Here is a 26,841-nt window from a genome sequence, read left to right as displayed (position 1 = left end):
TCTTAGACCGGTAATAATCTTCTTTTGCTTTCTTTTCCTTTTTGAGAATTCTCTACAAACTACTTCCTTACAAATAAAGTGGGTTTTTTTCATATTGGCCTTTGGCTTATCTTTCTTAACTAGAACTCACATTCCTATGCTATGCGCACGGAAAAGATAAATAAATATAATCTGATGGAGACGCGCCGTGACACGTGACACTCCCCCCCCGTAAACGATTTCCTGGTTTACTTAAGAATCGCGTCGAACATCAAGTATTGCAAGTTTCACGGCTGGGCGCTCGTAAATGCCATTTGCGGTTTGAATAACTGCTTCTCTTACTTCGCCGTCCTTGCCTGGAACAGCCGAAATCACTCTTCCGAGTGGCCAACAGTTCCGTGGAAGATTGGGGTCGACGATCACTGCTACATCACCAACATTAATCGATTCAACCGGAGTGAACCATTTGGATCTCTTGGTGAGATCGGGAAGGTAATCTCGAATCCAACGTTTCCAGAAAACGTTTGCCTCGATTTGTGAAGTTTGCCAAGTATTCCTTAAAGCTTGATTGCTGTCATTAAAGGGAGTCGCCGGCTTTAACCCGTTTGAGGATCCGAGCAGGAAATGGTTAGGGGTCAAAACCGAAGAAATCTCGTTGTCTAGTGCCAACTGTGTCAGCGGTCTCGAATTTATTACGTTTTCAATTTCAATCAATAGGTTTTTCAAAACTTCATCTGTAAGTTGATGGCGCGGTTTGATCTGGTTAAGGTTTCTTTTTACGGTTTGGATCATTCTTTCCCATGATCCGCCCATGTGTGGCGAGGAAGGAGGGATAAATGACCACGTTGTATTAGGACTTGTTATTTCCTGAATGACTAAGTCTTGATCCATTGACTTTAGGGCTAACAAAAGTTCTTTGCTCGCGCCAACCATGTTGGTACCGCGATCGCTGAAAATTTCCACCGGAACGCCTCTTCTTCCCATAAAATTCCGTAACGACATTATGCACGATTGTGCAGAGAGTGAATGCGCTATCTCAATATGAATCGCACGCACTGTTAAACATGTTATTAGAACGCCCCAGCGTTTCTCGGAGCTACGTTTAACTGTAACATTAATGGGACCGAAGTAATCTATTCCAATAAACGAAAAAGGTCGGGAAAATGCTGCTAACCTTGCTGCAGGAAGATCGCTCATAGGAGGAGGTTGTGGAACTGATCGTAGGTTCTTGCAAACTTGGCATTCTGCTCGTATCTTCCAGAGAACACTTGCGAAGCGTGGTACTATACGGAAACGTTGTCTCAGCTCGTTCAACACGGTGCGATGATTTCGATGATAAAACTGTTCATGATAGTGTTTAACTATTAGGCTTGATATGTGGCTCGATTTTGGAAGTATTATGGGATTTTTGGCATCCATGCTGGCCATTTTACAGGATCCAATACGTGTTTTTGCTCGTAAAACCTTATCTTCGTCTAAGAACGGCCAAAGTTCATAGATCGAACTCGATCTTGGGAGAAGTTTGTGTGCGTTTCTATCGTTTGAAAGTGTTGAGATTTCTGCTGCAAACTTCTCGTATTGCGCTTGACGGAACAAAATCATTTCACCACGATAAATCTCCTGCCCGGAAAGAGGACCTAGAACAAGGGGTTGGTTTTTGAATTGGAGTACCTTGTTGACGATGAATCTTCGAACCCATGCTGCCGTTCGTCTTAGACGGTTCCAGCTGCTAAACCTCGTCGTTTCGAACAGATTAGCAGGTGCCTGATGCACTTGTTTGTGGTAGTAAATTGCTGCCTTTAGTTCTTCCTTGGTGATTTCACGACTAATTTGCTCGGTTGGCCACGTTAATTCGTCCTCCCTCAGAAACTCCGGCCCGTTGAGCCAACGACTGTCATTGGCCAGCTCTGGTGACCTTTGCCATTTGGTACCTTCATCGGCAACATTTTCGTCTGTTGGTATCCATCTCCACTCTGAAATTTGGGTTAGTTCGATTATTTCACTAACGCGGTGTGCTACGTAGTGGGAATAACGCCGGTGATCTGATCGGATCCAACACAGAACGTCTCTAGAATCACTCCAAAAGACACGTTGGTTTATCTTTAAACTTAAAGCCTTGCAGATTGAATCAGCCAGTCTTGCTCCAATTAAGGCAGCTTCAAGTTCCATTCTCGGTATAGATACAAATTTCAGGGGAGCTACGCGCGATTTTGCGGCAACAATAACACATTCGATCCTTTCTTGCTGTTTGAAGCGCAGGTACAAAACCGCTGCGTATCCTAACTCGCTTGCGTCTACGAACGTATGCAGCTGAACTATCGTATCTGACTCAATTGAAACCTCTAAACGGAAACATCTCGGTATGCGAATGCCTTCAACCTTCGGCAAAACAGCGATCCATTCTAACCAGCGATCGAAAATATTCTTCGGGATCTGTTCATCCCATCCTATGGAAATTCTCCAAATTTGCTGCAGGATAATCTTTAGATGAATCATCAGATTAGCTAAAAATCCTAACGGATCGAAAACTGACATAAGTGTCCGAAGTACTTCTCGTTTCGTCGGAATGCGTTTGCCGGACAAAAGTTCTGCGTCGTGCCTTCGAGATAACCGATAAGTGAAGCTGTCGTCGGCAGTGCACCACCACATGCCCAACACCTTCTCTGTAGACAGTTCCGAATCGAAATTAAGACTTTTATCTAGAGCATCCGGCTGACTTAAAGCTGCCAATACTGCTGGGGAATTGGAAATCCAGTTCCGCATTTCGAACCCGGCTCGTGCATGGATAAATCGAACCTCTTCCGCCACTCGAATCGCTTCCGCCTCGCTTTCCACGCTCAACAACATATCGTCCACGTAATGATTATCTGTTATCGCTGCTGCTGCTTGAGGATATTGACCTGCATGTTCTCTTGCGTTAACGTTTTTGGCGTATTGCGCGATACTCGGAGAACAGCATGCGCCAAAGGTTAAAACTTGCATGACATACGTACTGGGTTTTGGGTCGCTAGAGTTTTCTTTCCACAAGAACCTTTGGTAATGTTGGTCTTCTTCAGAGATCATCACCTGGTGAAACATCTCGCGGATGTCACCACAAACCGCGATTCGGTGTTCTCGAAACCTGATGAGAACGTCAGTAAGCGCCGTGTTTTGGTCTGGGCCTTTCAGGAGTAGTGAATTTAAAGCGATTCCATGGCTCTTTGCTGCTGCGTCCCATACGATGCGAACTTTGTTCGGTTTGTTGGGGTTAACGACCGGAAATATCGGAAGGTACCACACTCTCCGAAAATCCTCTCCAATCTCATCGTCGCTCAGTTTCCTTATGTAACCTTTCGCAACATAATCTTGCATTTTCTCATGGAGAGTCGCTGCTAGTGAAGGGTCCTTTTTCATCCTTGCTTCCAGACATTCATAACGACGCGTGGCCTGTGGTTTGCTATCCGGAACTCTAAATTTATCATATTTCCAGAGAAGACGTCCTTCAAAACGACCATCATCCCTTCGCGAGAACGACTCTAAAATTTCCCGAGCTCTCCGATCATCATTGGACTCTACCAGCGCCGTTGACCTCGTTATACCGAGTCCATCGATGGAAAAGTAATCACGCATTGCCTGATGCAGTGTTTCATCTTTAGCACCATTGCATTGACACATATGAACGTCGTGAAACCCACAGAATTGCCGATTTCGTAGATCACACTCACCGTAGACGGTCCACCCCAGACGAGTTTTTGTAGCTACTGGCTCATGCATTTCTCCTTCACGACCTTTGAGGACATACCCCAAGTTAGCGTTATTACTCCCAATAAGTATACGTGGCTGGATGTCATGATACGATTCTGCAGGAACTCCTCGTAGATGACTGTATTTTTCAGTGAAATCTTGCATATCCAACGATTGACGGAACAGTTCTAAATTGGACACAGTTAGTACTTCGGGAAGTCGATACCTCCTGTGGCCGACCTGCGTTCCTGAGATGTCCAGTGTTAGATTCTGTGAATCTGGCTCGTTGCGCGTTTTGTTGCCAGTCCATCGAAGACAAAGTGGTTCCGCCTTTCCTGTGACACCCAACTCTGCAGCCAGCTCGCTTTCAATCAAGGTTAATGATGAGCCATCATCCAAAAACGCATAGGTCTTTACCGTTTTAGTGGGCCCATGAAGGAATACAGGAATCACACGAAATAAAACGTGATTTGGCAGCTTATGGTGAATGTTGCAGTCCCCAGACGTCACTGGTCCATTTTGAGTTGCATTGAAACCGTCGTTCTGGAATTTGTGAAGCAGTGGATGATGTTTATACGAACATCCGTTCTCGCCGCAGAGCCTTTGTGATTTGCATGCCCTAGCATGTCTTCCAAGACATCTTTTGCAAAATCCGTGCTCATTAATTACAGCCCAACGACCTTTGTAAGTGAGCTCCCTAAATCTCTTGCATCTTTCCAAAGTAGTACAGTTGCCGTTGCAAACTTTACAAATTTTCTTGTCTACCGTTGCCTGAATAAGTCTTTTGGGTTTTTCCTTCAGTTGTGGTGAACTTTCGATCTCGTACTTATCTGAATAATCATCCTCGATCTCAGAATGCAAGTTCAGGTAGGCCGGTCCCCTTTTCATTTCTTTCGATTGCTTAAGTTCGACGTCATCCAACGAGGCGATTGATGAAATGGTTTCCGCGAAATCATACAACCAGTCACAAAACGTTGTAAGTTTCGCTTCTGCAATGAATCGACGATATTTGGCCCATTCAACTCTATAATCAATCGGCAGTTTTCCCACCAGAACACGAAGTAAAGTAGCGTCGTAGGTATACTCGATCAGTTCACATGCCTCAATGGTAGCACATAAGTTTTTCACTGATAGCGCAAAGTCGATCATAGTTTCCAAGCGATCAGCTCGAGGGGGAGGAGCAGACTGGATCTTCGTAATCAAATTATGAACGATAATCTCGGGGCTGCCAAATAACATTCTCAACGTTGACATGATGGATCCAACATTCGATGGGTGCATCAACATGCACTTCACAGCTTCATAGGCTTTTCCTCGTAGGCATTTCTGAAGCCGAATTAGGTTTTCCTCTGCAGTAAATCCGCACATCGTTGTTGTAGTGGAATAGGTAGAAACGAATAACGGCCATTCTTCTGGCACCCCGCTAAATATGGGCAACTCCTGAGCTGCCGCTTGTCGAGCAACTGTCAGGTGACTGTTGGTCAAGTCACTTCCTGTGCCAATATCTCGGCAAACGTTACGTGTCGTAGAGCGATACGCTTGGTGCTGCGGCGTGGATCGATGTCGAGGAGTAAATTGATCGTGAGCGGCATACAAAGGTGGTCGCACATCAACCTGCCTTATTTGTCCTTCGACTCCCGTGAAATCGGAGCGTATGTTAGAAATTTTTCGCTGATGAATCAGCGACGGCTGCTGGGATCGGATGTGTTGATAAATATGCTCGGGCTGATCAGCTAAGCAATGATTTTCTGTAGACCTCAATTGATACGGTTGATTATCGTGAGATGTTTTCCGTTCTGGTAGTTTAAACTCAGGTTGACGTCGTATTCTTTCGGTGCTAGGGTCCGAGTGGCACTGCCATCCTTCCGTCCGGGTGTCGGGTTCGATTTCAGCAGACTCAGTTTCGTTTGCTATTGCCTGCATCAATTCATAGCGCCTTTGAAGCAACTGCTTCTTTCGGGTATATTCCTCCTCGTTCAGTCGTTGTTCCTCTTCCAATTTCTGCAACTCCAATCTCATGTTTCGTTTTGGTGGCTGCGGGACAGTTGATACGTTCTGCTTTCTCGGTTGATCCACAAATTCAATCATCTGATGGCTGCGGCGATCGGTCGATGGCATCACACGAAGATTGTCCATAGCAGCGGAAGAATGAAGAAGAAAGGGGGGAGCAGCAGCTTTGGATCCAACAATTGTACTTTGAGGATTCGTTATTGGTACAGTAGGATCACGCACTCCACTCAACACAACGCTCGGAAGCGAGCTATTCACTTGATAGGCATTTGTTTTATTAGACATCACGTCGATAGAATTGGAATTCACATAAGAAGCGAACGTGTACGTAAGGGCTAACGTGGTAGTAGGAATAACCGATGATGCAAGAACCGAACTAGGAATTACATTTGTTGGGGAGACCGTCAGTAATGTCGAATCAACTACGCTGGTTTTATTATCAATGGACAGCAATGATATATGGGACTCCAACTGGTGGTCAGATCGTGGTACAAAGGCTTCGTTTTTAGTACTTACGATTCTCTCAGTAATGTTACCATTTTCGCAGTTTGGACATCTCCAACTAATGTCAGAGATCGCTTCCGTAACTCCTACACACTGGAAGTGATGCCACAGGTCGCAAGAATCGCACTGCACCATTTCTTCGGTTTCGGGACCACCACATACTTGGCAGCGGCTCGATGACACATTTCTCAATGAGAGGTTACGAGGGATCTTGAAGGCTTCGTGAACGCACTTCTTGCACGTCCAAGGGCGCTTGATGGCATCATCCGAGGCACCAACACACCTGACGTGATACCAGAATGCACACTTGTTGCACTGAAGCATTCCGGCAGTAGACCCTGGGAAACTGCAGGCAGCACCGATGCACGATGTAGTCATCACGTCTTGTAACTTCTTCGGAATTGTTCCCGTTTTTCGGTTTCCGTCCAGCTTAGTAGTTGAAGCTTCCTTGGCCATCATTAAACGAATTTTTTAATGTGAAGAATGATAGAGATGGTTCCGTGTTTTTAATAGAGTATATTAAAAAATTCCTACAAAGATTGGAACGTATAAATGTTTTGTTTTTGTTTACAATAGATTAACTTACGTTTACTAGATATCTCTAATTCTTTCTCAATTCTTCTTCGTATGTTTCGGTGATCGAGCTTTTTCTGTGGTTAGAGAAATGATTGTAATGTTTTGTTTGTTATTATATGTTTCCTAGGTAACCTCACTTGTTTGCTGTCGGTTGGTAAGTATATACAAAAATACTTTCACAGATCGCCCTTTGGACCGTACTGAAGCTGCTGATGGATAAGCAAAGTTGCTCTAGGTCGACGCGGATGTCTACTATAAAAATTTTGCATTTGTTAGGCAAATGAAAGTTTAGAGTTGATGGTCTTATTCTTAACGTGCTGAACTTACATCTTTCGTGAGCCGAGTAGAATAAGTTGTGTTGATATCACGAATGCTATTTTTGAAATGCACTTCCTAATATAAACAATTTTGAGTTAATATATATTTCTTTTCTTTTTCCTTTCAGATAAGGTTACCTGCTGACGTGAAACTTATGAGTTCAACTTATAATTTTAAGCGGTTTCACTATTATTTCACGATGTATGGAAATGTGCTCAATAAAGATCTTAGACCGGTAATAATCTTCTTTTGCTTTCTTTTCCTTTTTGAGAATTCTCTACAAACTACTTCCTTACAAATAAAGTGGGTTTTTTTCATATTGGCCTTTGGCTTATCTTTCTTAACTAGAACTCACATTCCTATGCTATGCGCACGGAAAAGATAAATAAATATAATCTGATGGAGACGCGCCGTGACACGTGACAGACATACGTGACAACTGACATAACTTTTGCAGCAGTTTTTTGTGTATTTTTAAGATGTTTCATACGACGTAATGAAAGCTCACGCGAGATTTATTTCTTGAGAGCTTGTGTTTTTTTTAACTTTACAGTGTTTAAATTTCTGAAAATCAAAAGAAGGCTCTGCTGAGGGCCTAATTTGTTAGCTTATCAGTTCTTTCCTTCCACAGAGGAGATGAATATCAATTTTTTTTGTCTCAAGCAGCAAATTTTGGATACAAAATTACCGGGCTTTTCGATTTTTTGGAACATTGATAGCATGCAACTTTATGGCATGCAAGCTTATAAAATTTATTCCATTTTTTTAAACATGGAAGCATGGAAGTATTTTTGAGTAGTAGAAATATTTTCTGAGTCCACTCCCTCTCTCTAATGGATAACTTTAAAACTAATCATGCAAATTGAGCTAACTTTGGTGGAGTATTTAGATACATGAAATATTTCTATGATGATTTGGTTCCGCTCACGGAGTACAAAGGGAGAAGGAGGTGCCGAGTTTCATACAATTTTTCTGCATCTTGAGAATAGAGCAAATGGAACCTGGTTTGACACACAAAAAAAATCCAAAAATATTATTAGTTTTGGAACGTGTAGCAAAGCACACCGGGTCAGCTAACATAAACTATTGTTTAACATGTTCGTCGTCAAGTGAATTTTGGTAGTTTTAGTTGCCCCCTAGTAAAACCCTCTAGTTGTTTGCTTTTAGGAAACCTCCCCCCCCTCCTCAAGGAAACACCAGTCATCCGATTATGGGTCCGAATACCAAGGCTACGATCGTGGTAACTTATCAGTGGTGTTAAGTCAGAGTGAGCAGGGCCATCAACGCAAGTAAGAGGTCACGTTTCTAGCAGTTATACCGTGGGTCCATGGGGTCATGGGCAGAACTAAAAGCGGGGGTGCACCACCTGAAACGTGCCCCGATACACTGAGAGTCATCATCAATGAGCTGTTCCCACAGCACGATGTTACCCGCTGGCCAACATTCCGTATGATTGGGTAACCAGCGCCGAAGAGCGGATAACGGTGGAAGTACTTCGCGAGATAGCCAAGTGAAGAGCGCAATCAGGGAGTTCCCCGATATGTTCCGAACATCGTTGCAACGATACGTGACTGAACGGGTGTTTCCTGACACGTGGAAACGGCAGAAACTCGTCCTTCTGCCAAAGCCGGGTAAGCGTCCAGGAGACCCATCGGCATATCGGCCGATCTGTCTACTGGATACAGCGGGTAAGGTCCTGGAGAAGGTGATTCAGAACCGACTTCAGAGATACACGGAAAGCGAGGGTGGACTCTCGGAGAAACAGTTTGGTTTCCGCCGAGGTCGCAGCACTGGCATCTACATCCGCTCGGTCATCGAGGTAGCGGACAAAGCCCGGCTAACTAAGAGGAGAGGGCTCCGCTCTTGCGCGGTGGTCACTCTGGATGTGAAGAACGCCTTCAACAGTGTCAGTTATACAGCGATTGCGTCGTCGCTCATCCAAATGAGGATCCCGGCATATCTGTATAGACTTGTGAAAAGTTACTTCAACAACCGCCAACTGCAGTATATGACCGGCGAGGGTTTGCGAACACAAGAGGTTTCGGTGGGTGTTCCACAGGGGTCAATACTCGGCCCAGTTCTGTGGAACATCACACGACGAACTCCTACAAACGAGCCTCCCATCGGGTGCTGAACTCGTAGGATTTGCGGATGATTTAGTCCTCTTGGCGAGAGACTCCTCAACAGCGGAGGTTGGGCTACTGGCCACGGTAGCTATCCAGGCAGTGGAAAGCTGGATTCACTCCAAGTGCCTGCGTCTAGTTCACCACAAAACCAAGATGGTGCTAATCACCAACCTTATCTCACCCCAAACAGGTACCATTGCCGTGCAATATCGTGTCCAAACGCGCAATCAAGTACCTAGGGGTGATGATAGAAGACAGGCTCAGCTTCACGAGCCATGTCGAATGCAAGAGAGCGGCAATGGCCACGGCCGCACTCACACGGATGATGCCGAACTCCTCGGCCATCCAAAGTAGCAAAAGGAGGATCCTGGCAAGGGTGACCACATCGATCTTTCGGTACGGAGCAGTGGCCTGGAAGCAGGCCCTGGGAAGAAACTGTAACCTGCAGCGACTTATCAGCGTTCAGCGGCTGATAAACCTGCGTGCTATCAGCGGATACCAAACCATGTCGTTCGAAGCCGCCTGTGTAGTAGCGGGTGTCATGCCCATCTCGGTTTTGCTTGTGGAGGATGTCTATTGCTACGACAACAAAGCCACGCCCAATGTACGAGATCTCGCCAATGAGGACTCGATGTCCACCTGGCAGCAGCTGTAGGACAGCTCAACGAGAGGAAGGTGAACCCATCGTCTGATCCGGCACATCGGGAGCTGGATCGGTCGAAGGCACGGTGAAGTGGACTTCTTTATGACGCAATTCCTGACTGGTCATGGATGCTCATGAAGCGTTAAGTACTACTACCGGTTTGGACATGTGGCCTCGCCATATTGCCCAGATTGCGGTGGAGAAGATGAAACACCTGAGCATGTGCTGTTTGTCTGTCCGAGGGTTTCGGCGGTACGTACTTCCATTTTTGCCGCCTGTGGGCCCGACACGACAGCAGATAACGTTGTACAGAGGATGTGTGCGGATTCCAACACTTGGCATGCGGTCAGCGATGGGTTCACCCGGATCATGACTGCCCTGCGTAGGAGCTGGAACCAACGGCAGTCCGCGAACGGTGTAGGATAACTCCATTGACGGGGAGCATCTGAGTAGTGTGCGTCCGATCCCTTGATCGAAGTTACAAAGATCAGGCAACATCTTCTGCGTAGCGGAGGTCAGGGGTGCGCCGCGAACGTGTGTAGGATACCTCAATGTCGGGGGGTATCCGAGTAGTGTCGCTTCCTAAGAGGGAAACTGCGGGGATAAGACTTTACCTTTCTCGTAGCGGATCTCGAGGGAAGAGGGTTAACCACTGTCGGGGGATACCCACGGGTAGAGAGGCTCTCGACGCCGGGCGAGCCTCTCGAGTCGGTGTAGGATGTCGTCACCGTCGGAAAACATCCGAGTCGTAGCGTTCCAAGTCCCGAATGTGTGCCGTGAAAGGCGCGAGTCCAGGACAAGCTGCTCTCGATCTGGCACACAACGGGCAGAAAAATCCGCGGCCCAAAAATCCTAGGGTTGACAGCCAAAGGGGATAAAGAAGACCGGACAACGGTCGGGGTAGACTAACCCCATCGACGGGGGGCTGTCGAGTAGAGTGCGTCCGACCCCACGGTTTGAAGCTACAAAAATAAGACAATACCTTCCGCGTAGCGGATGCCGTGGGTGCACCGCGTTCGTGCGTAGGATGCTCATCCTTCGGGGAGTATCCGAGTAGGGCGGTTCTCAACGACAGAAGCTACGAGGATAAGACTTGACCTTCTTCGCAGTGGAAATCGTTGGGAAAGGGTTATTCCACGTTCGGGGAATACCCACGGGTAGAGTGGCTCTCGACGCCGGGTGAGCCATTCGAGTCGAAGTAGGTTGACGTCTTCGTCGGGAATCATCCGAGTCGTTGCGTTAAGTCCCGCGCGTGTGCCGTGACAGGCGCGATTCTAGGATAAGCTGCTCTCGATCTGGCACACGAAGGGTAAGGTGGCAAACCTCGAATCATGAAGATAAGAGGTCAGGCTTCGAGTCGTAATAGGAGAGGTAAGGCCTCGAACCTCCAGGCGGAGAGGTTTGTGTGGTCAACCCCGAGTCTTTATGATAAGGGGTCGGGTCTCGGGTCGTAAGAGGAGGAAACGGCTCTGTATATGTGGTCACCTCGAGTCGTTACGAGGAGAGGTCAGTTCTCAAGTCGTTAGAGGAGAGGTCGGACCTTCAATCGTGCAGAGGAGAGGTAAACCACGAGTCGATGCGAGGAGGGGTCGGATCACGAGTCGTTAAAAGAGATCAGGCCTCAAGTCGCGAAGAGGAAAGGTTTGTGTGGGAATCTCGGGTCATTGCGAGGAGATGACGGTTCTCAAGTCGTTAAAGAAGAGTTCAGGCGTCGAGTCGTAAGGATGAGAGGTTTTGCTGAAAATGGTCTCGTTAATGAGTATGCCTTAGACCTCCCACTATTGAAGTATATTGTGCTAAACAGTTCGAGGTGGAAACCAGGTCTGCGGCCCAGGTGGAGTTTAGGGAGTAGGGGGTATACACGGAGTATATCATGAGTCTTCCCATTGTACCCATGGACCCAGAGTAGCAAACTGGGGAGACGCGGAGGCTCGCCGTGCCTTGGAATACAATCCGAAAACCGGGATTTACCACCTGTGGTTACCAACTAAAAAAAAAGTCAGAGTAAGTTTGGTATTTGACATTAAGAGTTTTTTCTTCAAATACTGTCTATTACTTTTCAAAAATAAAATACAAGAAATTTTAAAAACGTTTTTTTTTGGCAAAACAAATCATGGAAGTAAAATACCTAACGCTAGCTGAACAAAATTTTTATTTGTGAACTCTAGCGAATAAGACATCTAAATAGAATAGATTTAAAATAATATTTTTATGGGTTTTTGATACTCAAATTTGAAGTTTTGCCTAAAAAAAAATCCTCAAAAGCGGTAAACTAAGACTTGTTCCAAAAATACATTTTGATGAATCTATTGATCTTTATGTCAAAATATTTCTTACTTTTTCTTTTTTTTTATAACAAGTTTTTAAAATAACAACCTGTAGGTAATAATAGTTTTTAGAATATGAAAAAAAAAGAAAATTAGAAACCATCCTGACTCTGAAACGAAATTCTTACAATTAAATCTATAATAAACAACTAATAATCAGATTGATTATTCGGAATAATTTATTTTTAATTGGATTCTTAAGTCAGATTAAAAATTTTGAGAATTTAAATTAGAGTTTCATGATTGAGGGCCCTGAAACAAATTTCACTTCTTGGCTCATAAATATACTCTGACCTTTAATTTTGATACAGAAATCGTTTTTTGTACATCTCAGGGATAGTACTGAAATTTGCAAACAGATTAAAAATTCAAATTTTGAATTAAGGTTCAAATTTAGATTCAGATTTATTTAAAAAAATTCAGTTTCAGCTCAGATATAAAGTAAGTTTAAAAAAATCAAGATAATTATTTTCTTAGCGAAATCAAATAGCAAGAGATCGTAGACTTATAATTTTGATTGTCGGGTTTATAAAATTCGATATTTCAAGTTTTGAATTAAAATCAGTTTGATTAAATAGTAAAGCTGAAAAAAAATATTTGACTTTATTTGTTTTTTTTTTAACGAAAAAACTGTTTTTTTTATAAATTACAAAATTTTATTTATTAAATCGATTTTCAATGAGCAGTTTTCGCTGATAAATAAACATTTACGCAAAAAAATCTGCAGAGAATGCAGAATGGGTAACTTTTTTAAATATTGTAATTTTTTCAAAAGCCGAATTCTGATCTAAAATCTGAAATTTGGATCGAATTGCAAGAATATAATTTACACCGTAAAATTATGATCTCATTTACTTTTGAAAATTTAATTTAAAATTTTCATCAACGGAAAAAATCATTTTATTTGTCCAAGTGTTTGGTAGATTTATCTTACTTGATTTAAACATAAAATAAGTTTTTTTTTCCGAAGAATTTTCTTAAAAAAAAATTTCTTGCCAAATTAAATACCTTAATCTCCCAGATTCTTGAACAGATCCAAAGATTCCAACCAACAATGAAAGTAAGTTCCCTATTTTATCACTGATGCTACACTATACAAATTTAACTTGCCATTACAAAAATTTAAGGACGTATTTTCAAAAGTAACTACTTAATATTTTCAAACATTTTATGAAAAAAAAAAAAATGAAAATGAGTAATCAAATATGTAGTACTACAGATATTTTTTTTTGTTTTTTCAGTTCATACATTGTTTGAGAAAATATATCATAAATATAAATTAGCTCTATTTCAATTATTTCTGGTAGCAATGAAAGACATATCTGAGCTGATAAGCTGATATAAATTTTTTATACATTCAACAACTTCGTTGAATATTGTGAAAAGTTTTAATTTATGCTACGAAAATAGGATAATTTTTTTTAAATTTATAACTCTTAAATTTTCTCCAAAATTCTACTTTTAAACCGCATGGTGAAAAATTAATTTTAACAGATCTTCTAATCAGAAGTCAAAACTCAATGCGGTTTTGGTGGTTTTTTAACTAAAATTTTTTATTGTTGAAGTTTTTTATTACTTTGCAAAAAAAAATTAATCTTTTCCTAATTGATGTTGCCTTTTTCAAACGTTTACTTCGGAATCTAAAAAACAAGAGGCGAAAGAAAAAAAACTTGTTGCGTAATGTAATCTAGAGCCTCCAAATTAGTCAGAAACAGTTATATTTAAGATTCTTCGCATCTTGGAAAAAGTAAATTTTGTTGCCTTTTACAATTTTTTTTTTTAATAAAAAGAACTACTGTATGCGATGCTTTAAATTCGTGTAATGTTAAATTCAATCCATGTGAGCTTCAACTTTCACCCAAACTCTCCAATCCCGAAATTTCCCCGAACTTTTTCTCCATCCTAACTTTCCCAACGATGATAAATTGTGATAATTGTTTTCCGCGCTCAATTTTATTTGTTGAATTTGAATAGAATTACGAAACTTTTTCGCTGCAAGCCGGTAATGAGTCCGGATGTTCCACATTTGCAATGGCAATGCAAAATGGTGTGGCGCAAAGCATTCTCACTTCGTTTCGCTTCTTATTCACCAAGCAGAAAATGGTTAGCTGGTTTCTGTACCATTTTTTTCTCTTTCTTTTTTCCATTCCGGCTTCCCGAAAATTTAGGACATGGATCACACTCGGATGCACAGCCTGAGTTTCTTGCACCCCTGGACAATCTCACGGTGACGCAGGGAAGAGACGTTTCCTTCACGTGTGTCGTCAACAATTTGGGACAATATCGGGTAAGTTCATTTCTTCATTACAATTTCCATTCATTGAATAACTAAAAAAAAAAATTTAAAACTTAGATTTATATGAATAAACACTTCGCGCCTTTGATGAAAACTTAAATTTTTCTGAAAAAAAAAAAATCAAATGTCCCTACTCATTTTGATGCATGTTTTTGAACATTGGACGCAAACTTTCCGATTTCACTTTTCCCTAGTCATGGCAGATAGATTTTTCACACTCAACTTCAGGGCCGTCAACCGAAAAGTGCGAGTGAGAAACGAAACGCAAGAAACATTCGAAAGAAGGGAAAAAAAGAACATCTAAAACACTCTTCAATTTATTCCTACACCCAAAAGTCTGGATCGGAATGAGTTTTTCCCGGACATTTTGCAGAGTTGTTATTGTTCCATTTTGGCCATCACGACTTGCTCTGCCTTTCGAAAGGTCGGTCATCTGCGTGACGAAAGGTTTTTCCGCTTTCTCTCATATTGGCCCCGGATGCGAAATTGATTTTGGCAAAGTTTATTAAAAGCATTTTCGATTTTTCATCGTTTGATTGAGGGAAATTTTTCGGGTTCGAAAACTGTGCCATGCCACAAACGCCAATCGGGTGGTCGATGATTGTGCTGAAAGGCAACACGCAACATCGCCAAAAAAGCGGGGCCCGTTTCTTTCCGAGAGTGATAATTAAATATGCATTAACTTTTCCGAAATAAATTCATCAGAGTTTAATTTCAATTTGTTTTTTTTTGCGCTCTTTCGATTGTTGCAGGTTACTTTAAATCAGGCATGTCAAACTCGTTTAGGTGTGCGGGCCGCATTAAAAGTTTTCTATGACGTAGAGGGCCGCACCCAAAATCAGTTAAATCGGTACATTCAGCTTCAGTTTTTTTGCAGTAATCTATATATATAAAAAGCAATTATCTGTATGTTTGTTTTTTTTTTTTTAAATATGTCTTTATTTGTACCAATTCATCATTACATTTATATTACATTATTACATTAAATTAGGTGTTCAGTTCAATGATGAACTGTCCAGAGCCCTATAGTTTATTAATCACTATAATTTATTTATTTGAATTAATTTTGCTGAGTGCAATCAAGTATTTTTATATAGGAGAACATCCTGTAATGTCAAAAAATATTTTAAACTTACTACTAAAAACTAAAACTATCCTAAATTAAAACTAATTATAGAGAGAACGAATCTCTGCGATGGAAGACTGCATCGATTTGCCTCTGAAGTTGGAGATGATTTTGTTGGCCATCTCTTCGATCGATTCAATGCCTGCAATCCGATGAAGATCTTCGGTGCTGTGCCAAGGTGGAAGCCGCAAAATCATTTTCAGAACCTTGTTCTGAATCCTCTGGATGGCTTTCTTCCTCGTCGCGCAGCAGCTAGACCAAATCGGAACTGCATACATTATCGCTGGTCGGAATACCTGTTTGTAGATTAACATCTTATTTCGCAGACACAACCTGGATTTCCTGTTGATGAGAGAATAAAGAGATTTAGTGTATTTATTACATTTAGATTGAATATCTTCAATGTGATTTTTAAAAGTAAGATTCCGATCAAGTGTAAGTCCCAGGTACTTCACGTGATCAGACCATTCTAATGAAACCCCATTAAAATTTATGGAATGATTTTCACTAGGTTTTAAAAATTGAGCTCTTGGCTTATGGGGAAATAAAATAAGTTGAGTTTTGGAAGCGTTAGGAGAAATTTTCCACATTTTCAAGTAATTCAAAAAGGAATTTAAATTTTGTTGCAATCTACTGCGTACCACCCGTAAATTTCGACCTTTGGCTGAAAGCAAAGTATCATCAGCAAATAATCTTCTACCTTTTCCTTCTGGTACATCAGGAAGATCAGAAGTAAAAATATTGTATAAGATTGGGCCAAGTATACTGCCCTGAGGGACACCAGCTCTAATGGGTGTCCTTTCAGAGCATGAATTTTGATAGCTTACTTGTAAGGTTCGGCTAGTCAAATAATTTTGAATAATTTTGGTGAGATATACAGGAAAATCAAATCGAGCTAATTTAGCTACTAAACCTTTGTGCCAAACACTGTCAAAAGCTTTTTCAATATCTAGAAGAGCAACACCAGTTGAATAACCTTCAGATTTGCTAGCGTTAATCATATTAGTTACACTCAAAAGTTCATGTGTAGTAGAATGTCCATGACGAAAACCAAATTGTTCATCAGGGAAAATAGAATTCTGATTAATGTGAATCATCATTCTATTCAAAATAACTCTCTCAAATAGTTTACTTAAAGAAGGGAGCAAACTAATTGGTCGATAACTTGAAGGCTCTGAAGCACTTTTTCCAGGTTTTAAAATTGGAGTTACTTTGGCATTTTTCCATTTATTTGGAAAATAAGCCAAGTGAAAACATTTATTGAAGATTTTAACTAAAAAATTTAAAGTGCTTTCAGGCAACTTTTTAATAAGAATATAGAAAATCCCATCTTCCCCTGGGGCTTTCATATTTTTAAATTTTTTGCAAATCAATTTAAGTTCATCAATATTTGTCTCATAAGAACTTTCAAATACATTTTGTTTAGATAGAATATCATCAAATTCAAGGGAAATTTGAGCATCAATTGGACTTACAACGTTTAAATTAAAATCATGAGCAGACTCAAATTGTTGGGCTAATTTTTGAGCTTTTTCTGCATTCGTTAGAAGAAGTTTATCCCCGTCTTTCAAAGTAGGAATTGGCTTCTGGGGCTTTTTCAGAATTTTAGTTAATTTCCAAAATGGCTTTGAGTAGGGTTTTATGTCCTCTACTGCTTTAGCAAAATTTTCATTACGAATGAAATTTAAACGACGTTTGATCTCTTTTTGAAGGTCGCAATAAATTAATTTCAAATAAGGATCCCTAGTACGTTGATATTGGCGTCGACGAATGTTTTTCAGTCGTATCAAAAACTGAAGATCATCATCGATCAAAGGTTGATTAAATTTATGTTTAACTTTAGGTATTGAAGCGGCTTTAGCATTGATTATTGAAGTTGTCAAATTTTCTACAGCCAAATCAATATCTTCTATTGAATTCAGTGGAACGTTTACATCTAAATTACGTTCAATAAAATTCATATATTGCTCCCAGTTAGCCTTTTGAAAGTTAAAAGCTGATTTTAAAGGGTTTTCAATGGGACTTTGGGATAAAGAAAATGTTACTGGAAGGTGGTCTGAATCGAGGTCCGCATGAGTAACTAATTGACTACAATGCTCGCCTAAATCCGTTAGAACCAAATCAATTGTGGAGGGATTTCTAATTGAAGAAAAACAAGTATGCCCATTAGGATATTCAACAGTATAATAACCTGCAGAGCAGTCGTTAAATAAAATATTCCCATTTGAATTTGATGAAATATTATTCCAAGATCGGTGTTTTGCATTAAAGTCACCAATAATAAAAAATTTAGATTTATTTCTGGTGAGTTTTTGTAAATCTCCCTTCAAAAAATTTTTCTGTTCACCGCTGCATTGGAAAGGCAAATATGCGGCAACAATTATAATTTTCCCCATAGAAGTTTCTAATTCAATTCCAATTGTTTCTAAGACTTTTGTATTGAAAGAAGGAAGAAGTCTAAATTTGAGACGACTATTGATGACAATAGCTACACCCCCACCTTGTCGATCAAGTCGATCATTTCGTAAAATTTTAAAGAAAGCATTGCTTTTCAAGTTATTGTCTGGCTTTAAAAAAGTTTCAGTGATGGCAGCAATATGTATGTTTTGAGTTTTCAAAAATAAAAAGAATTCATCTTGGTTAGCCAGCAAAGATCTAGCGTTCCAATTCATAATATTTAAACATCTATTTGGATCCATGAGGGAATCGCAAAGTCATAATAATTTTGTTAGCATAATTAAAAGAAGTTTGGAAAGCTTCAAACATTGAATTTGCTTTCAACATAAGTTGCATCATTTCCATTAAATTTTGATGCAAAAATTTTAATTTTTCCTCAGTAATCTCACCCAAATCAACAAAATTGTTAGGATCAGAAAAGGAAGGAGAAGAGAAAGTATTTGAATTTCGGGGATTTTCCCAAGCCTTCGCATGAACGTTGAGACTTGGTTTTTTCCCATTTTTATTAGTTAAACCTGAAGAAGGCAACCCATTTTCAACCACCTCTGAGAACGATAAACAACGAGGCTGTGGCGCAGAATCAGCCCAGGTAACATTAAAATCACTTCGGGTATTACCCAGCCGTGATTCCAATGTAGGCCGAGGCTGACCGCGAACAGGCAGGTTGTTTGCCGGTCTGACGTGTGAAGACGAAAAAGAGGAAGGAGGAGAAGAAACTTTTCTGGAAACTTTGGGATTTTTCCTAGAAGCAACAATTTTTGCCCTAACGGGACAGTCTAGAGAATTCGAGGAATGATTACCTGCGCAATTCGCACACTTAAAAAATTCTGTTTTTGGCTTATCACCACCGAAAAGGCATTTAGATTTTTCATGATCGAATGAGCCGCAAAACATGCATCTGGCATTCATTCTACAATTTTTAGTGCCATGACAAAAAGCTTGACAACGACGACATTGCGTAATATTTTGAAGAAAATTGGTAGAAGATTTACGAAAAGGTTCGAATTTGACTCGACAATGAAACATAAGACGAGCCTTTTCAAGAATTTGCAAATTATTAACCTGATCCTTTTTAAAATGGATCAAATAAAGTTCAGGAGCAAAACCAACACTACTGATATTATTCGTGTTGGTTCTTTTCCTCATTTGAATTACTTGAATTGGAGAAAAACCTAACAAAGAATTTAATTCAGCTGTGATCTCATCCGGTGTCTGATCGCCAGTGAGACCACGAAGTACAACTTTAAATGGACGATCACTTCTAGTGTCGTACGTAAAAAATTGATGTTTTTTATTATTCAAATAATTTAAAACCTTTTGAAAATCATTAAAAGATTCCGCCAATATACGAGCAGTTCCCCTTCGACCGATCTGAAAAGAAATCTTCACATCCTTGACGGAAGTGACGATTTCTTTTCGAAAGGCATTGAAGTCAGGAATCGTGACCGTTATTGGTGGAATCTTTTAGTTTTTAAGAGTATAAGAAGAAGAAGGTTTCTTAGTACTCTTATCAGAATTAAATATGAATATTTCCTCATCACCGATGTTATGAAGGACATCGAATGAATTGGAAATTTCAACTTTTTTGGGCGATGGACCTGAATTAGGTTCGGCAATCCGTTTTCTCCCGGCCCTTGAGCCAGCCGATGACTTCCCCATGCTGGAAAGAAAAGAGAAAATATGAATAAAAGAAAATGAAAATAATTTAATTTTAGCACTGAAAAGTGCTGTTTGAAAAACAGGTAAGGAAAAAATAAATAATGAAAAATGTTCCTGCAGGTACACAGCAACGATACGATGCTCCGGCGTACGTGTTGACGGCTCAACGGTACAGATGGAAGTGATTTTGATCTGTATGTTTGTTTGTTTGTTTGTTTGTTTGTTTGTCCTCTATAGACTCAGCCGTCTTAAGAGCAAGAGATCTGAAATTTGGCATGGATGCTCATTAGGACCAGGAATGATGAAAAATGTGTTTAGATTTATGGACGACCCCTTCTGAAGGGGGTCGTCCATACAAGACAAATATTGTTTTCACGTTATTGACGTTATTTTCCGTCCGATTGTGATGAAAATTTGCACATGAGTGTTTTGAGAGACTAGCAATCGATTTCAGTTATCAAATTTAGGGTTTGATGTCGGCAAAAGGGGTCGTCCATATCCACTGATTAATGTTTTTGCGATATTGGCGTTATTATACATCGGATTGTGATGATAATTTGCACATGAGTGTTTTGAGGGACGAGCAATCGATACAAGTTTCGAATTGCGGATCAGAAGTCGGCTGAAGGAGTCGTCCATACCCAACTTTAATGTTTTTGCGATTTTGACGTTATTCTACATTGGATTGAGATGAAAATTTCCGCATAGGAGTTTTGAGAGACGCTCTTTTGCTTTCAGGTTTCAAATCTTGACTCAGGGGTCGGCAAAAGGGGTTATTATCTGTTCACTGTTTTAACGATATTCTCTTGATTGAGCAGAGAAATGTAATGAAAACTGACACATGGGAGTTTAACAGAAAAGATAATTGATTTCAGGTGTCAAGTTTTGAATCGTGGTCAAAAAAAGGCCGTCCATGTTAGTTGCTCACTGTTTTCGCGATATTGTCGTGATAATGCATAGGATTGAGATGAAAATGTTCAGATGAGGGTTATAAACTATGAGCAATTGACTCGGCAAAAGGGGCGTCTATATTCACTGTTCACTGTTTTCAAGTTCCTGACGTTATTTTACATATAATTTTAAAAGAAAAATGGCACAAGGGAGTTTTGAGGAACGTAAAATTGGTTTCAATTATCGAATTTCGGGCCATGGGACAGAAAAAGAGGGTTTCATTGAAAGTTCAGTGTTTTGTGCAATAATTTTGTTGGAAGCAGTTAATTGATACCAATTTAAGTGTGAAGGTCAAGCAAAAGAGTCGTGCACATAAACAAATAGTACATGTTTCTGCCATAATGTTTAGATTTTGCAATCGATCGAGAAGAAAACACTCTCATATAAATTTTAATAGAAAGCTAATCAACTGTTTAATTTGAATTTCAATTAAAAGTAATAGTAGCGACTTTAAACACTGTTGAATTTTTCCCCAAAATTGTCGAAAGAATGTTTCGAATTCATTTTCTAAACTCATTTTGACGTACCAATGATTTAAAGCGAAACGAAGTTCGTACGGGATCAGCTAGTATTTTACATAAAAATCAGTGGTGTTTTTGTTGTGGCAATTTAAGACGGGGCTACGCGGGCCTCATTGACCTGCGGCCCGCGAACCCTCAGTTTGACATGCCTGCTTTAAATGCTCTTAGTGTGATGGAATGTTTTTGGAATATTAAACCTACTAGTCAATCGAATACTTCTGAATGCTTCTGAGAAAATCACAATACAGTAGTTTGTCGATTTTATCACGGTAAAAAAAAAATCATCGTGAATTTGGCGAAACTTAATATTAAAGTGGAAAAATGAATTTTTAATGTCTAACTATAATGTCTTCAGAAGTGGAAACGCGTTGTATCAACCAATGTTAATTATAACATGTAATATCAAAGTTAACTAAACGCAAAGGATCGATTTCTTTTTATTCTTCTTTAAAGCAATTTTAAGATTCTTTTCTTAAACTAAAGCCATGTAAAATATTAATTTGATAGTGTTCATCCAATTCAAGTTAATTATTATGTTTAATGGCAATTTAACAGTCGTTATTTCTTTAGTAGCTTTTGAAAAAAGAACTCAAAGAAAACTGCATTTAATCCTCTGAAAATTTCTGATTTCAATATTTTATTCTTCACACCTTTGATAAGCTTAAAAGTTAACTTTTTTGATAAGTATTTTAAAATTTGCCAACTTAGACTTTTAAAGTGTGTTTCTCGTAATTTTCGTTATGGTCAGATAATCCCTTTTTTTTCATATGTAGAAAAAATTAATTTAATATGTTCATTGACACGTGCGGCGAGATGAAAACGTAGAAAAAAGAAATCTGAGTTACTTTTACAAATTTAAGCCAAGCTAGAAAAATTTCAACTCGATCATCTAAATTTATCCATTGAGATAATACTCAAGGCTGCCCAATAGTGATTGCGCATGGCACACTTAAAAAAAACATATTTAAAAAAAACAGATAACACTAATCTCTTTTCAAAAACGCTCAAATTCACCCACATCTTGATTCGCACAACCAAACAAGTTTTCTGTTTTAGAGCGACTAACCAAGCACAAATAGCAACACTCATGGCCGTAGAAACGGGGGGGGGGGGTTTGGGGGGTTAAACGCCCCCCCCCCCCTCCATGAGGGTCCATCAAAAGCAAGCAAGATATTCTACTCTTAGTTCAAAATTTGTTTTTCTTAATCAAATTTTGATGATGGAGTAAGGTTATTCGATAATAATAATCTTGACTTGGAAATGATGTCAAAAACTTGAAAACTAATCTCAGGTTCAGAATTCATCTACAGTTCTTCAAAATTTTCTCACTTATTGAGGATTCTTGATGTTCGGTTTGAATCATAATTAAAAACTGAAATGAAAAGCTGTGTTCGAAATCGTCGTTTAAATTGGGTTTTACAAAATTCATTTCTTCAAAAATCAATTTTACAAAAAATTTACTCATGATTTTTAAAACTCATACGCATTTTATACATTAAGTTAATGTTTTTCAGAAAATGATAAAAATCATATGCAAAATTCAAACATAGCAAAACTTCAAAATGGCGATATAGATTCATCATTCGAAATCTTTATTTTTATTTAGATTCGCAAGTCGGATTAGAAATACAATAATTCGAATAAAGAAAAATTAATGAAACCAAAAATAACCGAATTATTATTATAGATTCATAATTGAGAACATAATACATTTTGTTGGAAAATTTTCTGATTATGTTCGGCTTTACTCACATTTTTTTGGAAAATCAAACAAAAAATTCAAACTGCATCATTATAAATTTGTCGCCCAGAAATGTAATTTTTCAAGCTGGATTTATAGAAATAAACATAAACTTTTTGGTAGGGGAGGAGCGGGCTATATGCGCCTATTAAGCAGAACACTGATTTAATCAAATATCACATCGAATATGTGTACAAAAACTATATACACGTGTGCAGGCATCTGTTTTCTATACAATGGAGTAATTTTCATGTTAAATTTTTTTTCTGTTTCCAAGATAACGATTTTATTGTAATAAGTGTTGTCTAAAATGCCGAACCTCAAACCGTGCGGGCTAAATGCGCCTTTTTATGTTTTGCACAAAATTTATTTTTTTTGGGCAATATTTTCGTATAATTTCATTGAAACTGCTAGAAAGTAATAATTTACGTACGACAAAGCTGAAGTTTTATAAAAATCTATGTGTGTTATAATTTTATGGAATAAAACAAAAGTTAGGGTTGCCATACTATGGAGGCAGTTCATTCATGAGAAAAACTTTATCAAATCTGTTTTTAGATCTTCAATTCTCTCTTAAAATGTTATTCAGAGCTTAGATTTGAAGGTTCAATGATAAAAATCATTTATTTTTCCTATTTAACCTGTTATTTTAGGATTGAGGCATTTTACAAACATGATGGGGGCATACAAAAAACTCTATTAATCCACTATATAATCATTATTAAACCTCCACAAAAGCTGAAATATGTTTAATTTCATAAGTTTATTTGAATAAGGAACAAAAACCATCCTAGTTTTTGTTTAAAGCTCCTTTACGTATAAATTTTAAAAGTCGAAATATTACATCAAAATGTATCAAAACCTTGTATGATTTTTTAAATTTTTTTTGAGTTTGTAAATTCATAAAATTCTTTCTTGCCTTATGTTCTAAGCGTATCACCCTCAAAATGCATTGTTCGGATAAGCTGTCTAGTCAGCCATTTCATCAAACAGCCGTAGGGTCATTTAACCCGATAGGCCCATTTAGGAAACCTTTCCCCTATTCTGAAATGCAATTCCAAATCTGAATATGTTTTTCGATGCAAAAATTATGATTCAATTGTTGTTTTTCTTATTTTTTTTAACCTTTCCTGGGTTTTTGAAAAATTTCTCTGGGTAGTACCCGGATTTTGGTTTGAAAATTTGAAAATAGAATGCCCGATTGTTGCAAGCTTTTAAATAAAATTGCCCTGATTTGTCCGGCTCGGATACGTGCCGGAGAGCTTCTGGCAATTTTGAAGCAAATTTCAAGGTTTGATGAAAGTAAATTTCCTATTTTGTTACTAAAGAATTGTTATTTTTCTTTTTTAACGAATAGTCACCGTTGATTAATTATTATATGCTAGTTTAGTGACACTGCAGTGAACGTTACAACGAAAATTCTTGATAGAAGAAATAAAGATTGAAATTAAATGACGGATAGGTTTAGCAGATGCTTATAGAAGAAAATTTATAGATGATGAAACGCACATTTGAAGCGTTTCATAAAATATGCTCTTGGCTCAATTTCAATATCTATAAATTTACTTCTATTAAGCATCTGCTTTAGTTTCTATTCAACACGAATAACTATTAATTTAAAAAAACTTAAAAATGAATAATCCAAAAGTATTTTAAAATATTTTTTTTTTTAATTCATACATTGTTTGAGCAAAAATGTCATAGAAGAAAATTGGTCACCAGACCCCCGCCCCCCCCCCCCCCCTCATGAGTCAGTTCTTCCTACGGCCCTGTTTGTCGCAATTAATGAGAACATTTCGATTTGTTGCTTGGCAAAAGGCACTCATGCAACTTTTTGTTTCGTTTCCTTTTGACTATGAGGATGGTCAATAATCTTTAAATAAAAAGTAGGTGTTGTTATCTCATAACCTCAGACTGTTTTGGAATAGATCATTTTCTGTCATTAAAAGCTTGGCATCAAAGCTATATAATAAGGATTCGTCTTTTTATCGTTCTAAGAAAATTAACCGTAGTCAGTGTTAGTAGTTGCTTTTTAAGTTTTTTTTTTGTAAAAACTAGCGAACTGTAGACCAATATTCTATCAGTTTTTTTTTTGTTTTCTGTTTTTGTTAAACTTGTGGCCTGTTGAGAAGCTCGGAAACGTTTCCGGAACTGTAAAATCCATCATACTGCATCGCCTATAATCGCAAAATTTACACAGACACTGACAAACAAATGTAAACGCAAAACAAAACAAACTATCCAAAATCAAAATAGTTTAGACCAGGGGTGAGCAACCTATTGAAACCACGCGGCCAATGTGAATTTGAAAGCTTTTCAGCGGGCCGCACTCAAAATATAACTTTTTTGAAATTAAAAAAACCTGGTAATTTTGGAAAAATATTCAAATTAAACGTCATTCTTTTGTAATAACTATCAACAAACAAAAACTTGAAAAGGAAAGACATTTATACATTATTTATCTGAAAAGTTTGGAGAAAATTTTAGATATTGGAAGTTCAACACAATTTTTAAACACAAAACCGACAGTACCAGTCGAAATTGATCAGGTAAATAACTAAGTCTTAGTTTGTTTTTATGAAAAGTCATCTGAAACTATACCACAGTGATAAATTACAGTAAGAAATAAATATTTTTATTTTGGAAATCACTCTCTTGCAAGCGGAACATTTGGAATCTTTAACAAATTTTTATGACTAAAATTCCTTTTTGGCTTTCTTACAGAAAGGCATAGGGAACGGTCAGTTGGGGATATCATTAATTAAGGGTCCAAGACCCCACTTTATAGGTACCAATCGATTCAGCTCGACGAGTTACGATGATGTCCGGGAATTTGTATGTTCCATAAAAACGTTCTTAACACATTAACTCCTATTCTAGGTTTCACGATTTTGATGAATTTAGTATCAAAAAATTGGATTTTTTTTCTTGTAGGACCTATCTCAAAACCAAAAAAAAACAAAATTGTTTAAAATTTTTCTATTCCATAGAACATATCATGCTTACGTTGGCTCCAAAAAAGGTAGCCATTTGCTCAGCAGCAGTAGCCAGCAATCGCTAAATTAATTACAAAGGCGATCAAAAATTTGACAAAAATTTCAAAAAACAGCAGAGAATCGATCCCACGCCATCTAGCATGAGAGTTTAGGAGGTTAACCCCTTGACCACTAGTGAGCGTCGAGATATGTGGCTCTCAAACTTTAACAGTTTGAATTATTTGGATTATAAATGAACTCGTTGAATATAAGTTCGTTTATCCTCCAAAAAACGTACTGGGCACCTTTTTTGCCTTTCTTACAGAAAGGTATAGTTATCGGTCGATTTGGGAGATCATTAATTATGGGTCTTAGATATACCTTTATAGGTACCTATCGGATCAGCTCGATGAGTTCTGATGATGTCTGTGTATTTGTGTGTATTTGTGTGAATTTTTGTAAACTTTGTTCTCGACGTTTTTGTGAAACTGAGCAGTACAATAAAAATGATTTTTATCTTGAAAAATTTGATTTTTTTTCTTCTTCAACCTATAAAAGAAAGAAAAAAAAACAAAATAGTTTGAAAAATAAATTTTCATAGTAATTATCATCAAATCATCACTCCAAAAAACGTATCCATTTGGCTTGCCAGCATTTTCCAACAATCACTCATGAAGATGATCGTAATCATGGAGCGATAACGCTGGGTACGCTTTCACTCCGTGTAATTTCCCATAAGGAAAGCAGAGGGCGCTTCCAATCGAACGTTTATTATGAATGTATTGACAAATAAATGTCGGTTAAACAAAATGATTTGTTTACAATTTAGATTTGTATATACCAGTTCACCCTAAGGCGAACAGGAACCAAAAATTAATTTCAGAACTGTTACCTAAACCTAAAGTTCAT

At 38.7% G+C, this 26,841-nt stretch overlaps 1 protein-coding gene across 1 annotated transcript in view; it reads left to right on the top strand.

The window, feature by feature from the left end:
- The window catches only part of LOC129750034 (protein amalgam-like), a 134,918-nt gene that overhangs the window by 4,990 nt on the left and 103,087 nt on the right, over positions 1-26,841 (top strand). The window contains exon 2 of the mRNA XM_055745220.1: positions 14,375-14,493. Within this exon, the coding sequence (XP_055601195.1) occupies positions 14,375-14,493 (119 nt within the window). The remainder of the gene's footprint in view (positions 1-14,374; positions 14,494-26,841) is intronic.

This window comes from Uranotaenia lowii, chromosome 2 (genome assembly GCF_029784155.1).
Source record: "Uranotaenia lowii strain MFRU-FL chromosome 2, ASM2978415v1, whole genome shotgun sequence".
In the NCBI taxonomy this organism is placed as follows: domain Eukaryota; kingdom Metazoa; phylum Arthropoda; class Insecta; order Diptera; family Culicidae; genus Uranotaenia; species Uranotaenia lowii.
This window is presented reverse-complemented; position numbering and strand designations above follow the sequence as displayed.